This window comes from Pelodiscus sinensis, chromosome 4 (genome assembly GCF_049634645.1).
Source record: "Pelodiscus sinensis isolate JC-2024 chromosome 4, ASM4963464v1, whole genome shotgun sequence".
Taxonomy (NCBI): domain Eukaryota; kingdom Metazoa; phylum Chordata; order Testudines; family Trionychidae; genus Pelodiscus; species Pelodiscus sinensis.
In genome coordinates, this window is record NC_134714.1 from 50,455,706 (window position 1) to 50,481,814 (window position 26,109).

The 26,109-nt window shown below is 42.8% G+C and overlaps 1 protein-coding gene across 5 annotated transcripts in view; it reads right to left on the minus strand.

The window, feature by feature from the left end:
* Positions 1–419: 419 nt before the first annotated feature.
* Positions 420–26,109, minus strand: part of ARHGAP5 (Rho GTPase activating protein 5) — an 80,433-nt gene continuing 54,743 nt past the window's right edge. For 4 of the 5 annotated variants that reach the window (XM_006117658.4, XM_006117659.4, XM_075926960.1 and 1 more), the window contains exon 8: positions 420–4,476. In XM_006117658.4, coding sequence (XP_006117720.2) covers positions 4,146–4,476 — 331 coding nt within the window. In that variant the 3' untranslated portion in view covers positions 420–4,145. Of the gene's footprint in view, positions 4,477–7,541; positions 9,330–26,109 lie in introns of those variants that run through there. The other variant, XM_075926961.1, reaches the window with a different exon arrangement.

Consider the following 26,109-nt stretch of genomic DNA (forward strand, 5'->3'; position numbering starts at 1 on the left):
AGGCCAGCTGATTCCCAGCTCATGCCAGATCCTCCCTGCTGCGCTTTAGCCTTTTCAATGTATTTAAGAGCCAGCAGGCTCTTAAATACATTTAAAAGGCAGAGCCTCAGTGGGGTTAACTCATGGCTCTGAGAGCTAACCCTGCTGCGGCTCCCCCGCTTATTGACTAATGGATGGAAATCCATCCACTAGTCAATATTTAACATCCCTAGTTTCTATAGTCCAATTCCCTGTTGAACAGCTCAAATCACATTAAAAAAAATAAAGACTGAGACAGAATTTAGCTTATGTTTAACAAAGTTCTCAGATCATAAAAGATAAAAATATTTCAGGGAGTCTAAGCTTCTTCAGTGTAAGTGTGTATAAATCTTGATGAATCAATATACTACTAATGAAGATTTAACTGTTGCATGCATCAATGCAAGGATAGAAGTTATCCTTTATTTGGCTTGCTTTTATAAACATTCAAGAAAACAAACAGCTTTTGAAGTTTTATAAGAAATGTAAAAAGAGATAGAAGAAAACTATTAATTTATAAAACATCTGTTACAGTCTGTAAAGACTTACTCCTAAATTTCACATTGGCATTTAATTGAAAGAGATGGGGTAATTTTGCCTTTAAAATTTTAATAGGCAACTAAACTGGACATTATACACAGTAAACATCTGAATGTTTTATTCATTGCATTCTTTATACAGAATAAGATTCACTGATACTTAATTCACTGCAATATTCTGTTGGTGGTGCAACACAGGATTACATTAATTATAAACAAAGAACAAAAATCTGAAATTTTAAAATGATTTATATATATATATATATATATATATATATATATATATATATATATATATATATATATATTTCAGTTAACAAATAGCATCGCAATTACTGTATAAAAAAATCATCATGGAAGCTAAGGCCTACATCTTTTTAAATCTCCAATTAAACCTCTCTCTGTATATATTTATCAGAGATATTAGGAACAAAATTCCAGTACCTCAAAAATAAACAAGTATATGATAATTTGTAGCAACCACTAGTCAAAAAATGAAGAAAATATACAAGAAAAAAAATGTTTCTCTTCAGTGAAGTCAGAAATCTGTCACCTATTCACATTATGTTCAAAATCCATAAAGTTGTGTATATAATTTTAAAATAATCTGTAAAATATTACTTAACAAAATGCCACTTTTAAAACTCAGTATGTATGGATTTTTAAACATTTTCAAAGAAGAATCTATTGAAAGAACACATTTAAAACTATAAATTTTAGTAGCAAAACCTGCCAGAACAAAATACATAAAATACTAATCCCAGATAAAGTGTCAGTGTGAGATGCTTAAGACAATGGAACATATGTTTTCATAATTATCAAGATACTGCTCTTATGATTACTATAAAAACACTCAAGTTTAAACATTTTAAAGCAATGCTGTTCATGGTTTGAATTTTCATTAAAATAATTATAGGAGACAATTTCATTAGCCAAACTACAGAAAATCTGTATGGAATGCCATGCTTCCTTGCTTTAAAGCAATACTAAAGATTATCTATAAACTTTATTTTAAAATCGCAATGGTATAATTTTCTAGTATATTTTTGTTGCTATATATAGAGAACCATATAGTATTTTAATATTAAAAGAATACATACAAAATACTGATAATGTCACCAAGTAGGTGTCACATGCCAAGCTTCCCCCCACCCCCTCTTCTTTTTTTAAATGAACCTTTCAGTAAGTGCGGATGACAATTTCTAACCAGGCCAAATACAAGAGCAGCATTTTAACAACTCATTATGGAATAAATGATGCAGTTACAGTAGAATACATGAAAAGTAGATATTGCAAACAATTTTGGATCTATAAGCAGCTTATTTTGAAATGGAGCTGTGGAAATGTATTTTAACATAAAGTAGATAATTCTGTAATCAAAGATGAATTCAACATCATGACCAACTAAACGTATACTTTCAATGCAAGAAGCAGAGTTAAAAATGAAAGTCACACCACAAAGACTGAAAATTGTTTTACCAGCTAGAACTTTTAAATATAGTTTTCTTTTTAGCCTACTTCCAATAGAAATAGTCAAGTTTGTTTCCTGTACAGTTTGATGCTTTATCTACACCATATATAGTAGAAAAATAAATTCTTTAGCAACCTAGAAAGTTTATAAAATTCTTGAAGTTTAATTTTCTTTGCTAAACATGCCAATGTTAGACTGACATCTATAAATAAAAGCTATGTAGACAACAGATGTAACGTAGAACAAGTTAATACTACAATTTACAGGACAGACTTTATTATTGTACTTTATCAATTCCTGTGTGCTTTGCAATAGGACTAGGGTGTTTTGTTGTTCTTGTTTGTTTTCTTAGAAAAGATAATTACTTGCAAGAATGCAACACAAATATCAGGATGATTTATAATGTACATGTACTTCAACAGCAGCCTTGTTTATGGTACATTTTAATCTAGAATGATAATTCTAGTCATAATTAGAAGTACAATACCTAGGACATAATTGGGAAAGGCAATTTTTATTTTAGGAAAATGGAATAAATCAAAAACTATTAAGAGCCTTAATTCTCAAAATCATCTATTTACTATACATAGAATACGATCTTAAAATCTCATTATGAATGAAGATTACAACAATGACCATCATGAAGGTTTTTTTAAAACTACACAAGATGTCCTAGCAGCTAACTGAACCAACTTTATTTTCAATTCTGGACCAAGGGGAAAAAAAATGGAGGCGCTATAATTTGAGCAGGAAAGAAAAAAAAATGTGAAACGTCTCCCAAATATTTTGTATTTATGGCCTCCCCTGAATTCTGCTATAACGTGTAGTCTTCTAAAATGGTTACCACCAATTAAATATTTTCTTAAAAAAATTAAAAAGCAGCATTCTTTTACAGCAAAATTGGTACCAATGTAAAAGAAAAAAGGTAAATTAAAATGGTGCAAAAACTCAATTTTGAATTTTTAGTACAACATACCACAGAAAAAAATATGAATACAAATTTGTGATTTTTATATATACACTCCAAAGAGGTTAACTGTCAGTACCCAAGTATTTATTGCTATATATTAGCAATGCATTTTTGTATATTTTTAAAGGGCCACATAAAAATAGATTTAAAGAATAGATTAAATTGAAGTCTTAGATTAAAACATTGTTTGGTTTCAGAATTTTACTATAACCAAGTTAATGTTTATGTATGAAAAGTTATATAGCCTTATATGAAAAAATGTCATGAACTATTTTCTACACACTAGATGCGTTCCCAAGTGGGAAAAATTAAAATATCTAAAATATATTAGATTAAGTTTACAAGACCATCAATGATCTTTTACACATGCAGCTGTTTACAGAATTAACAGTATTACAAAATGTTTAATTCAGTAATGGAACATAAGGAATAAGTAGGAGACATCAAAATTTTGCACAATATTTGAAACTCACTTTTACAACAAGCATGTCCTTGGTATTGTGCTGAAATAATAAACAAGTTTAACCACCCCTCAACAAACTGTCCACAGGTTTACTGAAAAGTAAAGATGGAAGGTGCAAGATTGTAATCTTTTCAACAGTGCATTTTGCATTTTTCAAAAACATCCCAAGCATACTATACCAAAAGTAGCTAGGAGGTTACAAAATAAAGTATAGCTGGGCTTCAGTCGTTAACACAGAATGCCTGAATGTGAATAACGCTGACAAAAATAGCACATTAAATAACAAAAACAGCCATAAAGCAGGCTGTAAGCACTGAACGTATCATAAATGTGATCTTTTAAATCATTAAATTTCTATAGAAAAATTTTATTCACAATATATTGTGACAAACTGCCACAGGAATGATATAGTGATTGCAATAAGGTTTCATGCAGCAGCAGCAGCAGCTTTGTACTTTATAGCTATTTTTGTTTTTAAAAATTAAACCTCTCCAGTCATGCTTATCACATAGTTTTGATCTGCAGTGTATATGAATGCAAAAATACAGTATGGGTTATAACAAAAATGTCCCAGTTTGTATGTGAATGATTTCTCATAAATATCAAGTACATTACAGTATCCTGAAACATGCACATCAAGATTCTTTTTCTGTCCAGTGCCAGGTTCCCTGCATCGTCTTCTATTTATATAATACCAAGAGGATCTGCTTGTAATTGTGGTTGTATCAGCTGAGGTTGCAATGGTGGTGGTAACTGAAGTGGCACCATTGGTTCCACCATCTGGACTGCATTAGATGTTGGTGGCTGACATGCTGCAGTGTTGGAGGTTTCTACAATCTCTCCATTGTAAAAGAAAAACTGGCACTGTTGAATAAAGGTCTCTATAACGGACTGGTGAATCTTGGTGGTAGACAGGAACTCTCTGTTTTCAAAATCAGGTCTCATCAAAGTTGGCCAGAAACAAATTGATAAATTATCAGCAGTCATAAGATTTGTTCTATTTTGCTGGCTAACCCTGAAATGAAAATAAATATTCAGAATACATTCAGAAAAAGCAATTAAAAATGATATGCAAGCATGTCCGATTTCAAATATTTTCATTAACAAAGTTATTACAAAAAATATATTTACAAATATATTAAAACAATAGGCTATATTCTTAGATCACTTACATTGATGCAAATCCAGAAATGAATAATTATTTAAGATTGACACAGCTAAAAGATAAAGACTATAGCTCAGTATTTTACTATTCAAATTTGAATCATAGGGAAAATTAAATTGCAAAAAAATTTAGAACATTTTGGATTAGTGACCATGAACTTTGTAGGTCCAGCAACTCAGAGGACTTTCTGCCCTGCAAGACAAAATCCATCACTCCAGCATAACATTTGACCTCTATTTTATGAGGGGTGGCTACAACAAATTCTGGAGTAGCGACAGCCTCCACAAGCCCTCCCTTAGCATTGCCCCTGCCTTTATGTCTCACTTTTAAACTATACATTACTTTGTCAAGCTCAGTGTTCTCATTTGTCTTCGATTTAATACTCTTCTTCAGCTGCTAAACTATGTTCTCAGTCCAGGGAAAGCCTTAGGGAAACCAGGATCCTGGGCAAACTTCTATTTTGACACACCATCTTTAGAGGTGGAGTGGGTCTGGATGGGTTCAGACTGTCAGCCCCACCACGAGTGGGAGTGGAACTAACAGGCAGAGCCCCAGCATGCAGGGGCAGAGGAGGAGGAGGAAGAGGTATGGGGAGGATTACAGCTCAAACACCAAATAAGAACCTTGTGACCCCTTAGTGTGAGAACCCCTATTCTAGGAGAAACAGACAACAGCATGCAGAGGAACATATGTTTAGTGATGTCTATATATCAAAAGAAAAAACCAAGTAAAGATTGAAATATTTCACTTCATTACAGTTTTTTCACATTAACCCAGTGATAATAGTGTCTGAAATTAAGCTGAGCTATTACGTAAATTCACTCCATCATCAATGCCCATCAAGATGCACAGGTTGAAGTTCAACATGTCTTCCATCACAGTCACTTTGTGGAACACATTGTTGAAAGCTAGATGATTCTAACATGTTATCACTAGCCAATGTGAAAAAGTACAAATAGAAATAAGACTAAATATTTTTTAAATGTTTCCAGTGAAAATAGCTGGGCAAGCTGTCAAAAATGATTTTTGTGAAACTCAGAAGACACATTTTCACTCATTCATTTTGAATCATTTGAGTATTCCCAATTTTATTTCATGAAATTTCAAAGCCCTATTTTTTTTTTAAGTTTGTCTCAAAAAATCCACTCCCAACTTGATGTTTCAGTATTATATTTTGACAGCTTTATTTAGTTCTGGTAGTCAAATTCAAGATGGTAAAAACACGTGTTGAACTTGGGAAATAGGAGAATCTGTAATATAAATGTGGTAATACAGAACTGTTGTTAGGTCAGTATTAGAGACTGGTGCGTACATTTTGCTTTTTTTCTTCTGTAAGATGGAAGCTGTTGAATGAAGGGTCATATATCAAGCTGAATCGAATAAAAAGGCACCAATACATAGTGATTATCCTGAGAAATCCTCCAAACTGAGGGAAAAATTAACTGATATGTACATTTCATATATTTATACAGACTTACTATAAACTGTAGAATCATTATCCTGAAAAGAAGAAACAAGACTAGTCTTCACAAAACAGTTCTGTGTTAACAGATCGACACACAAACCTTCTATACAAGGGAGCAAACATTAAGACTTTTATTCTATGAAGGACCTTGTTTCTGCAAGCCTGGAAAAGCACTCTCAATTTTCACAGCTCATTTCTCTGATCATCACTATTATCTCCTTCAACATAGCTCTCCTTCTTCCTCTTCCTTCTTCCTCTTCCTCCTTCCTTCCTTCTTCCTCTTAGTCTGTGCCATATCCACCATTCTGAGACTTCCAGTCTATCCATATTAGTGACTCTTATGCTTTCAGTCAGCATACGTGGACAGCGTAGGCTACTGAAGCTTCAGGGGGAAGCCGTGTTAGTCTGTACAGGATAAACTTAAAAAACAACAAATGGTCTTATAGCACTTTATAGACAACATGTAGATGGTTTCATGAGCTTTCATGGGCACATCCCACTTCTTCAAATGACTGGAGTTTTGAGTTTAGGATGAGCAGACCCAAAATAAATAGGGGAGAAGGGATATGGGGGAAGAGGAAAAAAGGAAGGGGGTGGGAAACAAGAAGCAGAGAGTATGAAAATATCCAAGGGAAAAACAAGTAGTGAGAACTGGCAACCTATAAGCACCTAAAGATTGGATAGTTAAAAGAACCAGATAAGGATCCTAAGATAGCAATTATATAGGAAGGGTACTAATGCAAGAATATACACAAAGAGCTGTTGCTTCCTTCATTGACCGTTCAGCAATGCCCCCGCTGCTATATATATTGGACAAACTGGACAGTCCCTACGGGAAAGAATCAATGGACACAAATCAGATATACGTAAAAGGAATATACAGAATGTTGGAGAACACTTCAATCTACCTAATCCAGTGGTCCCCACAGGGGCATTTGTGTGTGCCTGCCGAATCATCTGGGCCAGCCCTGCCCTAGGCGCACGATGCATGCGCAGTGCTGGCCCCGGGCAGCCCCGGCCATGCAGCACATGCACAGCACCAGCCCCAGGGCACATAGGTGACCCCTACCCCGGGCACATGGCATGTGCGTGGCACTGGTCCCTGCCCCCAGGCACGTGGCAGCCCCAAAAGGTTGGGGACCACTGATCTAATCACTCTTTAAAAGATCTCCAGGTGGCTGTCTTGTCACAAACCAATTCTACAAGCCAAATACAGAGAGGCATGTTGGAATTACAATTCACCCACAAATTCAGTTCTCATACTGATAACCTCCTTAATTGAAATAATGGCTGGCTGGGACATTACCAACCTAACATTTAATGAAGGTGCCAGCAGCTCTGTCCGTGTAGATTCTTGCATTAATACTTTTCCTATTTAATTGCTAGTCTATGATCCTTATCTGCTTCTTTTAACTATCCGATGCTTATTGGTTACCAGTTCTGCCTACTTGTTTTTCCCTTTGATATTTTCATACTCTCTGCTCCTTGTTTCCTGCCCCCTTCCTTTTTTCCACGTTCCCCCCTATTTATTTAGGGTCTGCACACCCTAAATGCAAAATGTCAGTTATCTGACAAAGGGGGCTGTGCCCACGAAAGCTCATGATACCATCTACATATTTTGTTAGTCTAGAAAGTGCTACCAGACCATTTGTTGTTTAAGTTTATCCTGTAGGCTAGTGAGTGGGCCCTCTGAATGGCCCTCCATCTCAGCGGCCCACAAAAATGTCATGATCGAGACAGTCTCCTGGGATAGGTTAGTTTTACTAATTGTGCTTATGTACCTAGCAATTGCAGACAGAGCACACAGCTCCCACAGGCTCACACCTTCACGTGCCTTTGCTTTATGTCACTTCAGTAATACTGGTAGGAAAAAACAACTTGGATGGAAGTAGGGATTTTAAGTAGTGGTTAATAAGCAAATTGACTAGTCCATGGAATTTCCACCAATTACTCCATTAGTCAATAAGGGGGTTAGCTCCTGGGGATGGTGTGAGCCAGCATTGACAAGTCCTGGCTCACACTGCCTCTAGGACCAGTGTGGCTCTATTTTTTAAATGTAATAAGAGCCTCCAGGCTCTTACTACATTTAAAAAGCGGAGCCGAAGCGGTCTGGGACCTGGCACGAGCCAGGACTACTCAGTCCCAGCTCATACCATGTCCTCTGCTATGCTTGTGCATCCCCAGTGCTGCTCTCCCTCCCCCAAGTAGACAGTGCTGGGAGGAACCCACTTTTAAGCCAGTAGCCCCCAGCACTGGCTCCTGCTCCCCACCCCCTTGCTGCCTCAGATATAGAGACAGTGGGTGGGGAAGCGAGTAGTGTCTCAACTAGTCACTTACATCTCTAGACAGAAACCAGTGGAATCTGATAATTCTGCATGTGGGCAACAGTAAACAAAATGTCTTTTGGGCCACACTTAGAACCTTGATGGGCTGCAGGTTTTGCCTACCACTGCTTCAAGCCTTTCTCCTCATCTTCTCTGTAAGTAACACCACACTTCCTTTGACTCTCTCATTGCAAGGTTTGCATAACCAAACATTAGCCATACCTCATCCCCTCTCCTGTTAGGTATTTTAATAAGCGTGATTGTTTCACTGTTAATCTCTTCTCCCCCTCTTCACTAGTCTTCTTTATTTGCCTGTCAAGTATTTTTTGTAACCTCTTTGGGACAGTTTTTAAAATTACATACATACAAGTTTATAATAACATTTGTCAATATTTTATCAACTAGGTTAACTATTGATATTGCGCTGTATGTTCTTCTGTCTTTTGTACTATTTTTCAAACATATGGTTATACAGGTTTCCAAACATGAATATGGGATTTTGTCCTTTCAAGAGTGACAGAATTTAAGTATTCAAAGTATATAAAACTCCTAAAAAGCAGCACAGCTACATAACTAGTAAAGTATTAAAGATTGATACAACTAATGCTAAACAACATAGTTCATTAAACTAGTTAAAATTAATGTGTGCGTTTTTAAAAAGAGATTATACACTTGGTTGACAAAGGCAATTCTGTTGACACAACACATCTGTAAGGTATCTGATTTAATATCACATGACATTCTGATTAAAGACTCAGTACTATACAAAAATCAATGTAGCACACATTTGTGGACTAAACACTGGTACATCCCAAAAATGAATTGTAAATGAGGAATCATCACACAACATATTTTCTAGAGTCCTACATGGATCTGTTCTTGGCCCAATGATATTCAATATCTTTATCAATGATCTGGAAGAAAATAGAACATTGCTAGTCAGGTTATCACATGACAAAATTGGTAGAATAGTAAACAATTTTAAGGAGAATTTGGTTCTACTGAGTAATCAGAATTGTATGAAAAGATGGACTCATTTGAACCATTTTAATATTTGCAGAAATATAAAGTCATGCATCTATGAACAATGAATACAGATTATACTTTCAGAAAGGGGAAGGGAACCCTGAAGCTTAGAAAGAAGTGCCTCAAAATAACTCAAAAGCATGAGTGCCCAGTGCAATGCTATGCGTAAGACAGCTAATGCCACTGGATGTATAATGAAGGGAATATCAAATAAAAGTAGGGAGAAGGTATTATATAGATGTATAAAGCACTGGTAAAACAAATACTGTTTCTAGTTCTGATTATCACAATTTTAAAACAACGTTGACAAATTGGAAACGGTTCAGAAAACAGTTAAAAGAATAATTAGAGGTCTGGGAAACTTCTCTTCCTGAGAGAAAGTTAAGATGACTTGTTCACAGTTTGTATGTATCTACACATGGGGAAAATGTGTCTTCAGTAGAGGGCTCTTTTTAATTCAACGGTCAAAGAATGTCCAATTATGAGAAATGGAAACTAGAGAGATTCAGACCAGAAAATATGGTGCAAAATTAAGTTTCAACTTTCAATTCAGTTTCTTTTTCTACAATATATGTTCTAGCTCAGGGACAGGGAAACCTATGGCCTGCCTTGATGGAGCCCATAAGACTCAGGCCTCCTCCATTCCACAATGGACAAGCTGACACCTGTGGCCCAGCCATGGGAAATGCCAAGGTTCATGGGCTGAATCAAGGCAAGCCATGAATCAAACGCCTGGCAGGAGAGAGAAGGCATGTGTGTTGCTATTTCCTCTTCCCCCAGGATAGGGGAATGGCAGCATAATGCTTCACGAAAATATGTTTTGAGGACCACATGGCCGCACGGCAAATGTCCCAGAGGGGAACTCCTTGGAGAAAAGATGTGGATGTTGCTATGGTCTTGTGAAATGATCGTTGTGATGAAATTCGTTAACCCTCGGAGCACTCCGCTATGGAGACTAGCAATCATTGTGACCACTGAAAAGATTTATGTAAAAAGCTAGTGCTTCGAGCACATCCTGGGTATGAAGAATAGCATCCTGCTGGGATGTGTGTGGTTTAGGGTAAAAGGATGGAACAACAATGGATTCACTGACATGGAAATTGGCACATGCCTTTGGTACAAAGGAAGGATGAAGCCGCCAAATCATATTGTCGTTATTGAACACAGTATATGATGGTATTGCCATGAGAGCTACCAGTTCGCTTACTCTGTGGACATTATGGCCAATAGAAAGACCACTTTGGTAGTCATCTTGGATAAAGAACAGGTAGCGACTGATTCAAATGCGAGTTGCGTAAAAGTATCCAGCACCATCTCAAGATCCCACATCGGTGGTGGTTCCCTGTGTGGTGAGTTGAGCTTGGACAAACTCCTGGATGAATCTCTTTGTGGTTCAGCGTGCAAATACTGAGAAGCAATCTATCGTGTAGCAAAAGGCAGTGATTGCTGCCAGATGAACTCTAAGAGAGGCCAGGGCTAAACCAGATTGCTTTAAGAAAAGAATATAGTCTATAATTTCACGTAACAGTACTGAGTACAGATTGAGTCATTTGTTGTTATGCCAGGACAGAAATCTGAACCATTTTTTAAGACTGGTGGAGCATGTGGTGTGCTTTCTGATGTGCATCCTTAATGAAGTCTGAGCAGGACATTTCAGACTCTTGTAACCAACAAAAACCCAATCTATCAGGCGCAGAATGTGGGGCTGGGGATGTAACAGAGTCCCGCAGTTCTGAGCCAACAGATTGGTGCATTTGTTAAGGGGATAGTGTGGCTGGGGAGACATCCAAGAGTGATAGGGAAACCATGTCTGCCTGGCCCAGGAGGGGGCTATGAGTACTACTATCGCCCCATTTCTGTTGATCTTCGAGGATTCTTGGGATGAGAGGGGTTGGTGGGAACACAGAGTAGAGAGCCCCTCCAATCGAGGAAAAAGGTATCCCCTAGCAATCCCAGGCCCACGCCAGTCCTGGAGCAGTATTGTGAGCAATTGGCGTTCTTGTGGAAGGCAAAGAGGTCTATTTTGGGAAATCTGCAATAACGGAAGATAAGTTGAAGTACATGGTTATATAGCTCCCAATCACTGTCTAGTGCAAAGTGCTCAACACTTCTACTGTGGCATTGTTGACACCAGGTAGGTACGATGCCATCAATGTGACTTTGTTGCAGATGCACCAATTCCATTGGCATACCACTTAGGCGCACAGAGAACGGAACCAGTCACCTCCTTGACGATTTACATAACACATTATCATCTTGTCGGTAAGTATCCTGCCAATGGGTCGTAAATGCACATACGGAAGTGCTTGTATGCTCTGGCAACTGCTCTCAATTACAAAATATTTATATGGAGCGCTGTTTCTTTGGTAGACCATCAGCCCTGAGCACATGACCATCCAAGTGTGCACCCCGTCCCAGGAGGGGTCTGTAGTCATCTGTACAGTGGTCTGATCTCAGTGGAAAAGGATCCTCACTAGTGGATTGTGTGGCTCGACCCACCACTTGAGGGAAGCGACTACACTAGGTGGAAGGGAGATGTGTTTGAGGACATTGTGTCTTGATGGGGCACATATAGAGGCTAGCCAATGTTGGAGGCACCAGAAATGTAGCCATGAATGATATAACTACATATGTTGTTGCTACCCGTAGCCCGCTAAGGCTCACAGAGGGGCTCTTCCCCTTCACCTACGCAAGTCCTCGAAGTCCTGGGTCTTGAGCCTGTAGTCAGAACAGAACCGGGGGTTGATAAAGTGGTTGCCCTCTTCAGGGTTGGCAGTCTCTAGTCATGGGTTCAAGCCAATGCTCAGGCTGAGACAACAGCCGAACGCTATAAGGCTCCGGCTTGGTCAGAGTGGGTGGCAAATAAGCAGTGACTTAGCAAGGCCCAAGCCCTGATTCAGGGCAGAGCAGCAAATGCACAGTTAGTGGCCCAGGCCCTGGTTCAGGGTGGGGACAGCAAATAAATGGGCACAGAAGCCCAGAATACAGTTCACAGCCCAAGCCATGGTTCAGGGTGGGCTGGCAAACCAAACAGCCAGTGGACCAAGTCCTGGTTCAGGGGACAGCAGTAAATCAAACATAGTTAGTCTATACAATTAGGAGTTTATAATAGCCCAACAGTGGGGTCTCCTTATTCGGGGCAGAGAGCCAGCAAACACAAGTGGTTCACCTGAAATGGCAGAGGAGAGAGATTGCTACCCAGGGGTTGGATGGCAGGGTGGGAGGGATGCAGGCCCACCCACTCCACTGTCCCCCAGCCCAGGGCCCTAACAGTAGCAGAGCAGTCCGCTGCTGAGTCAGTGGGGCTCTAGACTGCAACATGCTGACCTTGGGTCTGGCTCAGCCAATCTGTTGTTGGCTATTCATGGGCTACTTCCGTTCCCCTCCTCTGCGCATACCTGGTCTCCCAGCAAGTCTGCTAGGGTGTTGGGGAGCAACTCTCCAGTAACAGTCCCGGTCATCCAGGTCACTCCTCAGCCTTTGGCAGGCACTGTGATCAAGGTCAATCCTCAGACTCTGGCAGGCACCTTTTGGGCCCTGGCCAGTCTTCAGCTTCCCAGCACGGGAGCACAGGGCAGGCATCTTGTTCTCCTCGTGTCTGGACTCTGCCTGAACTCCTGGGCTGGCTTTTTATAGAAGTAGCCACGCCTCCTGACTTTTGGTCAGGTGAGAGGGCAGAGCCATGCTCTGTCCAAGAGAGCTTGCGGAGGGGCTCTTCCCCCTCCATGTCAATTGGCAGCCACTCCCACTATGTATGAGTTGGGAGGCAGGTGAATACTGGCACCACAGGCTCATGGTGACTACTGCAATGAGATCTTGTATCGCCTGGAACCTTTGTGTTGATAGACTTTACTATGGAGTGGGCCTACCTATCAGGCGCCTATCAAGTCCAGAGTCTGTGATGGCTGAAGTGTGTATTTTTGATCGTTCATGATGAGCCCAAGGGAATATCTTTTTTGCTGTATTCATTGTTTCAAGTGCTTCTGAGAGAAGTGACCTTTATTAGGTAATTATCGAGATAAGGGAAGATTATAATGCCCTGTCAATGAGGGTATGCCACAACCATTGTGAGTGTCTTTGAAAACACCCTGGGTGCGGATGAGAGGCCAAAGGGTAGAATGCGATACTGGAAGTGTTCTGCTGGTACTGTAGATCATAGGAACCATCTGTGAGCAGGATGGATGGGGACATGGAAATAGGCAACTTGTAGGTCGAGGACTGCAAACCAGTCCTTCTCATCCAAAGCTGGGATTATCAATGCGGCATTTGAAAGAGGGATGTACCTGAGACATATCAAAATTGCAAATGAAGCCGGGATTTGAATTTCCCATGCTTCATTTCCCTAATTGTGTCATGGCGCTTTTTTTTTTTTAAATACTATTTCGAAAGTGAAACCTGTAAACCTCATTTTTTGAATACAGGATCTTTCGAAAAAGGCTATCCTTTTCAAAAGAATCGCATCTACACCGTGGTTTGACTTTCAAAATAGTGTTTTTTGAAAAAAACACGACACAGTTGTGCAATTGAAGTGCAGGAAATTCAAATCCCAGCTTCATTTGCAATTTCTATGTGTCTAATTTACATCCCTCTTTCAAAAGAAGCATGTAGTTTAAATGTACCCTGTGAATAACCATTTTGAACCTCTGTTTGCAAAGTTATTGGTTGAGTTAGCAACTGTCAAGAATGGGCCTCCAACCACCTGCCCTTTTCTTTTTGAGAAAACAGTAAGAGTAGAAGCCCTTGCCTCCGAACTCATCCGGTACCCTCTCTACTGCTCCGATGGAAAGGACGCAGTGGACCTCTTTCTTCAACAGGTCCTCATGAGAGGGGTTCCTGAAGAGGGACGGGGAGGGCAGGAAGGTGGGGAGGAGGGATGTAAATGGGATGGTATAACCAGATGCCGTGACTTCAAGGACCCAGCAGTCCAATGTAATGGTAACCGAGCAGTGATAGAATGGTCTCAAACAGTGGTGAAAAATGGGGACCTAGTCTTGGTGCAAACGTGCATGTCCTCAACTAATGCCTCAAACCTGCTGTTCTGTCAGCCTGACGACTAACAGTGTGGTTGTTTTCTGGACATCTCCTCTGAGGGTACTGTCTTACATGGGATTGGTCAAATCCCGTGCTGATACTGAGAATACAAAAAATCATGGTGCCTCTAGTACGCTGTGTACCATTTATGGTGATATTAGGCATATATACACACCATCCTGTATGTAAAGTTGATCTAGAGTCTTTACTTGCATGAAGAACCTTGCCGGCATTTTCTACAAGCAATTTTTGTTTGTTGAATGGGAGGGTCCTTTACTTTAGACTGTAGCTCTTTTAGGGCACCAGCTGCTTATAGCCAAGACACTCAGCTCATTACTATTGAGGTTGCAATGGACTGTGCTGCTGTGTCTGCGACATCAAAAGCCATTGGTAGGGCTGCTCGTGCAGTTGTATAGCCCTTTTGGACAATCAACTTCGGGATCGGTCTTTCATTATCTTGTAGGTGATCCATTAGGCCGGTTAGTTTGGACTAATGATTAAAATCATGGTTCACCACGAGGGCAGAGTAATTTGCAAAGCAGAGCGGTAGAGTCGACAATCAATACATTTTTCTACCAAAGAGGCCCATGCGCTTACTTTGTCTGCTGCAGCATTCCTGTACTACAGTAATTTAGACCTCTGTTTGACCATGTCCCACAACCAATTTGGTTGGGGGTGGGAAAATAAGAAATCCATGCCTTTGGCAGAAACCAAGTACTTTTTGTCCGCTCATTTCTTGATGGGTGGGACAGAGGCTGCGGTCTGCCAGATTTCATCTGCCAATTCCATAATGTCTCCTTGATGGGCAATGCAGTTTTTGCTCGTTGAGAGGGTTGGAGGTTTTTGAGAAGACAACGTTGTTTCTCCTGTACTTCGGTCAGCTGAACTTCCTGACTAACAGCCACTCCTGTAAACAAGTCCTGAAACTGTTTCAGGTTATCTGTAGGTGAGGTATCACAATGGATCACTGCCTCGCCTGGAGACGAAGAGGACTGGTCAGTAAGTGTCAGATGGTTGTTCCTCAGAATCAGATATTTGTCCCTCCTCAAGCTCAGGTTGTGGGGGAGGAGAGGCACTCAGATGAGATAGAGTGATGGGTCGTCTATGGGCAGCGTAAACTGTAGACTGGTATCTAGAAGTAGAGCAGTAGCAACATGGTGACCAATGTCTGGTGTAGGTTGGTGCTCATAGTATGACCTCATGAGGGAAGAATGTCTAGAAGAGAAAACACTCCTATGATTCTCATGTAAGGCAGTGTGTATTGATAGTGCCAGAGACCTCAGGGATCTGAGGAAGGAGAAGGAAACAGGGACAACTGCACTGCACCCCCGGAAGATACATGGTGGGGTCCCAGAGGATATGGAGAGACCAATCTATGTTGTCGCCTATGACTATCTTCATTTTGACCAGTAACGGAGTGCATCAGTGCCGGTGAAGTCAATGCCAGCAACAGCAATGACAGTGCCTGACAGAACATTAATAATTCCAGTCTAAGGGACTGGACTGTCTCCTTACTTGTGTTTGCATGGGCCTTGGATAGTGCCGCTGGTTTTCTCAACACCGATGGTGCCGGAGTAGAAGGCTGCGTGTCTCAGTTCCCAAGGTCTCGTTGGTACTGGTGCTGGTGCCAGCAGCAGTATCAGTGCCAGCAGTGGTGCCAGTGTGGAAGTGACACTGGTCAGTACCGATGTGCCGCACCATGGTTTTTGGTTCCATGGCATTCCTAGAAGTAGGGGATAGAGACTATGCAAGCAAGGCCCATTTCTTAGCTAAGGAGCCCAGGCCCGGGGAAGTGGCTCTTCGTTTCTCAGCCCTGATAGGAACAGGATCTTGAAGGTACTGATTCTGACAGTTGAAGCTCCTTATCAAATAGGAGCATGTGGATTCACATCTCCCTGTCTCGCTGTGTTCTAGTCATTGGTTTTGAACAATGAGGTCACTAAGATATATGGGGTTCCCTGAGGCACCTAATCCAAAAATGAATGCCCATGTGAGGTGGACACGGGCTCATTTTAAAACCAGGAAACCCTGGCATGATTTTTTGAGATGTTCTCGGCTATCCTCTCACTTGAATTAGAGGTGGTGTCCTCTTGTCTCTTGGTTTTTTTTTTTTTTTTTTTTTTTTTAAGCTGAAGCCTTCATAGCAGTCACCAGTTGCGTTTGTTTTGTGTTTTTTAAATGTCAACTAGAAAAAAAGGAAACTACTTGAACAATCTAACTATCAACTATAAACTAACTCTAACAGGCTAAACTACTAAGCTAACTATCAAATTATTTTCTCTCACTAGATTCTCCAAGGAGAGGAACTCCTGCAACCGAGGGTGGCAATGAAGTAACTGGTAGGAGCCAGACCACGTGAGCAAAGAGAAAGGCATGAATAGCATGAGGCACAAGCACAGTCCAGCCAACTACTGCTGGGGAAAACTCCAAAATGCGGCGCCGGGACGACCCAACCCCAACAAACATAATATGACCCTGTAATGTATTTACAATAAAGTACATTCCCAGTCAAAAAAAAAAGTTAAAAGTCCACGAGAATGTAACATTAAGATTATATAGCTAGTCATAATTAAGTACAAAAATGCAATTATGGTTGAATGTTCAACCACAACTGTCACCATGAGCATACATTTTATAAAATTTTATACTATATTATTCTATACTAGTCATTATAAGATGATTTTTCTGTTCAAGATGGAGTTAAGCAGAAGAATATATATAGTAATCTAAGAATCAAGCATTCTTAATTACCTGAAACAACTAAGTCCGTTCCACAGATTTTAAAAACAGGATAAACAGTCACTAGGATAATGCACTTAAACTCACACCAGTTTGGCTTTAGTTGAGTTAGTTCTAATTTATATCAGTGTAACTGTGACCACAAACAGGCACCAGGCTTTTCAGGACATACTCTTGCACTGGTCAAGTGAGAAATCAGGTGACTACATTGTTTGGCTTCCCCCCCCCCCCCACACACACACTCTTCTTTCCATGATTCTGAACATTACATACTTGTACATATACACCCTTCAAGTTATGGGTGGTGTCAATCTGCTAGTGTCAAGATTAAAAACAATTGCTTATTTGTTAAAATTAAAATATCTTGTAGAAGACCAGATCTGATGTTATGAAAAGCGAGATACAAAACAGACATGACCCTAGGCATCCCTGTATTCACATTAGATGCTACTGAAAAGTTTGGATAAAATACACCGTATCATGAATTCCCTGTATAAATTGTTACTATAACATATTTAAGACAATGCAGCCTATGCTAGGTAAAAGTGATAAACAGGTCTGTCCTAGACAAAAGATTGTAATTTTAATTCAATTTACAAATGAGATGTAAACTAAGTTATCACGCTACACCTCCAGAGGTTGTCTTGAGCCAGAATTTGACAGAAATAACATGGTCCCTGCATTACAGAGACACAGGAGAATGAATCTCCAGGTGGCCTTCCTAACTTTGAGAATAAAGCCAATATTGAGGGAATATCAATGACAGAGAAACTCCATCATTATCTTTTATATGTTAATACGAGTGAAGCTACCACCTTGTATTTTTGTAGAAGGTCCTGAGAGACATTCTATCCAAAGAATAATTGGCAAAAGAAACCATCCTAAAGACTGTATCTTGCTAAATTAGGTAATATACTTTTAGATGCATCTCTTCAATAGCTACTATCTTTACCTTTATTTCTTCTACTTGACATCACTTAACTTATATTCTGTTAATAAACTTGTTTTATTTTTCATCTAAATCAATCCAGTGCTGTGTTAGTACTGAAATAATTATTCATTCCAGTTAAACTGGTGGAGAGCTGGGTATTGTCTCTTTAAAATGAGCAAACAAACATTTCTCTGAGTAGTCCAGGAGAGTACTGCAGACTTCATGGCAGATGGTTTTGGGCAAATTTGGGACGAGAAGTGTGTTGGGGCCATCTTGTCAGGTACAACCAAAATGGTGGAAACCAGGGGTGTGGCTGGCAAGATCTTGGGGCCTGAGACCTGAACAAAGTGTCACTTACTTGTAACTCATCATTCTAAATGTGATGCAAACATGTATTCTACTTAGGCGTAGGGGCATACAACCAGCACATCGTAGCTGGAAAACTTTCCAAGCAGTATTCTTAATCGTCACGCTCATGTCCCCTGCCCCAGCCCCTACCCTGGCCATATAAGTGTGGTATCACCCCACCTCCTCAATTCTTTCACACGTCAGAAGAACAGACTCTGATGCAGAAAACATGGAGGGGGATTTATGTAATACAATCTGCATCACATTTCTAAGAAAAACAATTATAGGTAAGTAAGCAACTTCAGACACTTCTGAAGAGTATATTGGCATATACTTGCATATTGGGCTACCTATGTGCATACACATATAGCCTAGCAACTGCAGACATATTCAGGCTATAGGTGAGGGTTCAGACTGCAGCTCCAGGAATCACTCAGTTGGAGGAAATATACTTCAACTCAGAGTCTTTCAGTCTCCCAATGAACTTGATTCTTTGAGTTGGAACCAATATTGACTTTCTGCTCTTTAGGATGAGACACAGAAGATCAAGTAGGTGTAGGGTGAAGTCAACATAACCGAGAACTTCCTCTCTGAACTTGACTCTTAAGTGTCCTTAAGGCTATGAAGCCTCAAGTCAGTATGCTCAGAGAACAAGGATTTCCCGTTGAATGGCAGATCTTGGATGGTATTCGGCACATCCAGAGGAATCCCTGAAACCTGTAGCCACACGCTCCTGCGCATGACCACACCGGAGGCCATGGTACAGGCAGCAGAGTCCACAGCGTCCAGTGCTGCCTGTAGGGCTGTTTGAGCTATTATTCTCCCTTCCGTGGCCATAGCCAAAAAACTCCTGCCTGGAGTCCGGGGGCAACCTGTCCCAGAAATTGTCCATCATCTGCCACAATCCCTAGGCGTAGCAGCCCAACATCATCTGCTGATTAGCAATGCACAACTAGTCACCCCCTGTGGTATAGACCTTATGTCCCATAAGGTCAAGGCGCTTGGGCTCCCTGGATTTTGGCCTAGGCCCCATCTGCCCCTCTCTCTCCTTTTGAGTAGCCGACTGCACCACCAGGGAACCTGAGACAGGGTAGGAATACAGGTGCTCATTCCCCGACAGGGGAACAAAATACTTGTTTTTGAGCCCTTTCTGAGTGGGTGTAATAGAGGCCGGGGTCTGCCTCAAGGTATTTGTGATCTTAGCCACAGTTTTATTCAAATACAAAGCCAGCTTAGCCTGGGCATCCACATTGAGGATGTCCATCATGGGGTCAGTGTCCTCTGTCATTGGCTTTGCTTGTACCCTCAAATTCGCCACCAACCTGCAGCGCAATTCCCGGTGTGCCCGTGCATCCAGATGGCATTGATGGTGCCGGGTCTGCCAGGGCTTCGTCTGGAGAGAACAAAGAGGACTCCCAAGTGGATGCAGGGTCGTCCAACACCTCAGGAGACTGGGTGGCTTGAGGGGGCTCCATGTCGGGGGAGATGGGTTCACTGCGGGGACTTCCTCCACTGCCAGCTTCTGTCTGAGGGCTGTCCACTCTAGTCACATCAGGGGGTCCCGACACAGAGGCCGATGGAGTGCTTCTTTGGTGCGAGACACTAGATCCCCGTGACGGTGGCATGGGCCTCTGCCACTGGTGATAGGCCCAAAGTGTCCGGGCCTGTGGGGGCCAAGTCTGCTGGAACTTGGATGGTCTGGGACGGTGCCAAGACGAAGTTCTAGATGAAGCAAAGGAGTGCATCGACTCAGGCTCCGACTCAGAAGAGTAGTCAGAGGCAGACAATGGCAGTGTCATGGATGGTGCCGTGCAGATGTGATATTGTCTTTACCTCTCCACAGAATCCGGCTTCCCCATATGGGCATGTCTGGGCGGTCCCATCGCAGTCGGTGCTGGAGCACTGGTGCCAGAGACCTGCTGCACTGGGCTAGGCACGGCAATCGTAGGTGGTGCCGACGAATGACGGGCGCTCTGTGGAGGGGCAGCAACAGTTGGTGCCGCTTGCACAGCCGCAACCTGCTATACTGGTGTCACCCCCGGTGCCGCAGGCGAAAGCTCCTCAGGGTGCGGCGATGATGGAGGCGAAGCTGTTAGCTCAATCAGCTCCTGTGCTGCCTCAAAGGTCTCTGGAGGTGGATGGGCAGTGCACAGGGATCTGTCCTGGACTCTGTCTGCATGCAGGACCATCTCTTCTTCTCTGCGCACCAGCATCCTGACTACATCTGGGAGAGTCCAGGGTTGGTGACTGAGAGCAGTGCCGGCTGCCATGCGTCTTGCGGCTAGGTGATCTGACCCTCATTTCTTTCCTCTTCTTCAGCACCGGAGACTGGGACTGGTGCCTCAGTGCCAAAGTTTTCAGTACCACGGTACGGGAAAGTCCCGGTTGGGGCTCCTGCACCAAGGCTGGTGCACTGCTCACCACAGCGTCTCGGGATGGTGCCGATTGGAGAGCCGACTCCATCAGTAACAATTTTAAGCAGGAATCCCTCTCCCACTTTGTTCTAGGTTTAAAACTCCTGCAGATCTTACAGGAGTCAGTAAGTTGAGACTCTCCCAGACACTTTAGACATGAGTCATGGAGGTCTCCTATAGGCATCGGCTTCACGCAGGATGCACAGGGTTTAAAGCCGTGCGGGCCTGGCATCCTCCTCCCCCAGAGGGGAGAGTTAACCAATGATTGCGAACTAGAACTAACTAAACTAACACTGATAAAAAAAAACTATTTACAGACAAACAACTATTGCTGGGTTTTATCACAAGAACAAGAGAAGCTCTAACAACCATGATGGGCGGTAAGAAGGAACTGAGGAGGGGGAGGGCCGTCAGGGGGTACTTATGCTCCATTATTGTGGCATCACTCCAGGGGGCGACCTGCCGGCCAGACAGGTGCCGCTGGGGGGAAAAAACACTCCAGAAACAATGCACGTGCACACACCTTATTAGAATGCACATGAGCCATCACTCGAAGAAGAACCTCCCATAGCTCAGAAGAATTGATATGTGGAAGTAAGTATTCTGCAGGTACACAGCAGCAAACCAAAGACTGTGATTTAAGGCATAAAGGACAGCTGATGTGAGATTCTGTATGATCATCCTATTTCAGATATATTTGTTGATATCACAGAGGTCAAAGACTGTTTTCAGTCCTCCCTGGAGAGGCCCTGTTCCTGATATTACCAGGAAACCTCCTCTCTAGCTCCCAGAGCCAAATAAGACTAAACATACTTGAAGAGCAGATTCTCATGAGAAGGATCCCTGAAAAGGCATTGAGTGGGGAGGATAATGGAGATAAACAGTACTGCATAACCCAGTCTAACAGTGCTTAAGACAGCTTTCCATGGTAATGGAGTTCCAGACGTGATTAAAAATGAGCTAGCCAATGCCAAAACACAGAGAAAGAAGATGCAGAGTCATCACTGGGTTACTCTCCTGGACACAAGAGTCACAATAGATGCTTGCTAGAAGCTGGGATGAGAGGAAAAAGGGGCAGAGAGAAGGGAATGGTGGCAGAACCAGAGGATCATCTTTTGAGATTCATCGCTCAAGGTTCCTCTGAGTCCTATGATTTTATGGTATTTACAGACCAACACCTATTGGATCCCAGTGCACATTTGCAGGGAATAAAAGTATACATCTTCCTCACCAGTAAGTCCCTCCTTTTGGATTCTTATCCTTAGGGCTCGACAAATAATGTAATCTATTCATCCGTGGCGAGTAGATTACAACCCAGAAGAGCCGGCGCAGAGCGATCTGCGCATGCACAGAGTGCAGAACTGCACGGCTGGCAAGCGGGGCTCACCGCTGCTTGGCGAGCCCTGCTTATCCTTATTGATGGACTTATACCTAGCTAGCCATGCCCTTTCTTTTGCTGCTGTTACCATCGGAGAGGTAGGGTACAGGTAGGAGAAGAAACCCTCAAAACCTGGCCTGGCCTCAAAACCCTTCTCTGAACACTTTGCTATAAGAGGCAATGAACCTGCAGTATACCAGAGGGCTTCTACTCTTCCTGCCCTCAGTCACTGATCAAGAGAAAGATTCTTGTATGGTTCAGTCATCTAGCTGTAATGAAGTCCTGTTCTTGCAATACAGAATCTGACTTGAATAATCCCAGAAATCTTGGGGGGGGGGGGAGGGGAACGAGGGCCCAGCAACAAGTTGAGCAGTAGCATGCAGCTAAAGTGGCCTAGATTGGGAGCCACTTTTAGCACCAGGCATCCTGCTCTGGTATGGGCCAAGAAGTGGGACTCAGAGGCAAAGCAGCATCAGAAGGCTTCCAAAGAAGGCACTAGGCACACAGATGAGGCTAGTGTGCACTGGGCCAAGAGCCCTGGTCCCAAATGAAGGATAGATGTCTATTTCCATACCCACAGTGAGCCAAGGTAGATCTGTGATGCCTCTCTCATAGCAAGGAGTAGGATGACTGCAACCTGGATCTTCAAGAGCCCTGGAGCTTCTCTGGTAGAAACAGAGCAAACACACAGATTAATCTCAAGTCCAACATGGGATGGCATCGGTGCTGAGAAATAAGGGATCAACACCAGCAGTACCAAATGAGAGAGTTTCACCTGGTACCAGGAAAAGCACCAGTGTTAAAGCTAAGGGCAATATTGAACTTGACATAGACATCTTATCACCAAGATGATGGTGCTGAAGGATGCACTAATATCGAAGACCATTTGGTGCCAAATCCAGTGTTAGCCTCAATTCCACATTCTGAGGCCCATGTGGTGCTCTGGTAACGGCAAACCCAGTAGCTCTGCAACACAACCACAAAATGCCAAGGATACAACAGAGGCCAAAGGTGTAGAAGCCATAGTACCAGCCAATTCTTGAACCAGTAGAGAGATTGAGACAGATTCAAAGCAGGTAGATGCTGCTTGGTATGTTGACAGTATGGAGGGAGTTGCCTGGTGCCAACTTCATCAGTACCAGACTTACTGAATGGCCCATGGCCAGAATCAAAATACAGGCTCTCTGAGTGGTACCAGGGAACAGTGTGATGACACTTGCTTCATTCTGATGGCTGTAAGGAAGCACACTACTCCTCTTAGAAGATCAGGGAGAAGTCTCCCCAAGCCTTAGAATGGTTGTGATTCAATTTATATGATCTGGTTCTTGCCTACCAGACAGGGGGAAAACATCCTCTTTTCCCTTCAGGGAAATGCCAGAGCTCAAGCATGGAGCAGAATCACAAGCCAGATCTGAAGGTGAATACTCATCTGGCACTGAAGTCATTTAAGTAGAGTTACATGCTTGTCTCACTACCTGAATCCTCACTATGAATGTCTTTCAGATGGTGCCCCCTCTTTATTGCGTCCTTCACCTTTTGTGGGACTCATTCTTGAGGATATTGTCACCACGCAATGGAAAATACTTTATTTCTGGTGAAGGTATTAAACAGGGCAGCCAACTATTTAAAATGCTAAACTTAATCTAAGAGCTATATATAAGAAACATTTATTAGAAATTGAAACCAAAAGCACAAGGTGAAAAACACCACACTGACCTCGGAATCTAGTCACAGATGGACAGAGCGAATTGAGTGCGTTAGGACCAGGGATGTTAAATTGCATTTAATCTGCTAATCGAGTAGTCAAGGGAATTTCCATTGACTACTCAATTAGTCAAGAAAGGGGAAAACTGCAGTGCTCCCGGTCTCACGAGCTAATGCCACTGCACTCTGCCTTTTAAATGCATTAAGAGCCTCCATGCTCTTCATGTATTCCAAGGCACAGGTGTAACTAGGGGACTGGCACGAGCCGGGAATCAGCTGATTCCTAGCTGCGCCCAGGCCCAGACACTGTGCCTTACGTTTTTAAACATATTACGTGCCATCAGAGATGCAGTGTCTGGGACCGGATGCACGCCAAGCATCAGTTATCTAGGCTCATGCTTGGTCAACCTGCAGCCACCCACCCTTGCAGATCTTTAATACATTTAAAAAGCAGAGACAGCATCTGGGACCAGGCACCAGCCAGGACAGCTGATCTTCAGCTCATGCTTGTTCCCCCCTGGCTGCGCCTATACTTTTAAAATCTATTAAAAGATTAGCAGCTCCTAATACATTTAAAAAGCAGAGGTCCGGTATCCGACCGGATGTGAGCTGGAAATCAGCTGATTCCCAGCTTAAGCTCAGTCCCCCACTAGCCTCTGCCTCTCCTGCTCCCTGAGGAGATGGTGCTGGGGGGAAACTGGCTTTTAAGCCAGCACCCCCCAGCACTGGCTTCTGCTCCTCCCACTTTGCTGCCTCAACGGGGGAAGGGAGGGGAGAGGAAGAGCGACTAGTCAAGTCACCACTAGACTACAGATAAGCATATGCTTATAAAGTATCTGAACAGTTGTTTATATCCCTAGTTAGGACTGCACTGCCCTTATATAGGAAGGGAAGGGGCTAGAGTCACAGAGTAGAAATATGCTCCTATGGGTACTGCGAGACAAAGTTTTCCACCTCCTGTGAATTGAATATGTATACAATCAAGTAGAATACTCAATGAATGATTAGGGGTCTAGAGCACATGACTTATAAGGACAGGCTGAAGGAACGGAGTTTGTTTAGTCTGCAGGAGAGAAGTATGAGGGAGGATTTGATAGCAGCCTTCAAACTACCTGAGGGTATGTCTACACTACAGAGTTAGTTCGAACTAACAGACGTTAGTTAGAATTAACTTTCATAGGCGCTACACTAGCACTCCGTTAGTTCGAACTTAATTCGAACTAACGGAGCGCTTAGTTCAAACTAGGTAAACCTCATTTTACGAGGATTAAGCCTAGTTCGAACTAGCTAGTTCGAATTAAGGGGTGTGTAGCCCCTTAATTCGAACTAGTGGGAGGCTAGCCCTCCCCAGGTTTCCCTGGTGGCCACTCTGGCCAACACCAGGGAAACTCGTCTGCCCCCCTCCCGGCCCCGGCCCCCTTAAAGGGGTACGGGCTGGCTATGGTGCCCGTGCCAGGTGCAAGCCTGCCAGCACCCAGCCAGCAGACCCTGCACCTGGCACGGCTCGAGCCAGCCACCCGATGCCCCCCAGCCCTCCCCCTCTTCCTGGGACCAGGCTGGCGGCTCCCGGGAGCTTGCCCGGGACCGCAAGAGGTGGGCACCCGCCTGGGCTACTGCGGACATCGTGGACCTCGTCCACGATCTCCGCACTAGGCACAGGAAAGTGGCCGTCTAGGGCAGGAGAGCTGCCAGCCTGGCCACCCAGGAGCAGGTGTGCATAAAAATCAAGGGGGTCCACTGAGACCCCCGACCCTGAGCTTACAATGGCCGTCCTGGGTCAGACCAAAGGTCCACCTAGCCCAGTAGCCTGTCTGCCGACAGCGGCCAACCCTAAGGACCCTGGAGGGGATGGACCGAAGACAGTGACCAAGCCATTTGTCTCGTGCCATCCCTCTCCAGCCTTCCACAAACCTTGGGCAGGGACACCACTCCTACCCCCGGCTAATAGCACTCCATGGACCCAACCTCCATCACTTGATCTCACGTCCCTTTAAACTCTGTTCTAGTTCTAGCCTTCACAGCCTCCTGCAGCAAGGAGTTCCACAGGTTGACTCTTTGCTTTGTGAAGAACAACTTTCTGTTACTAGTTTGAAGCCTGCTACCCGTTCCTTTCCTTTGGTGTC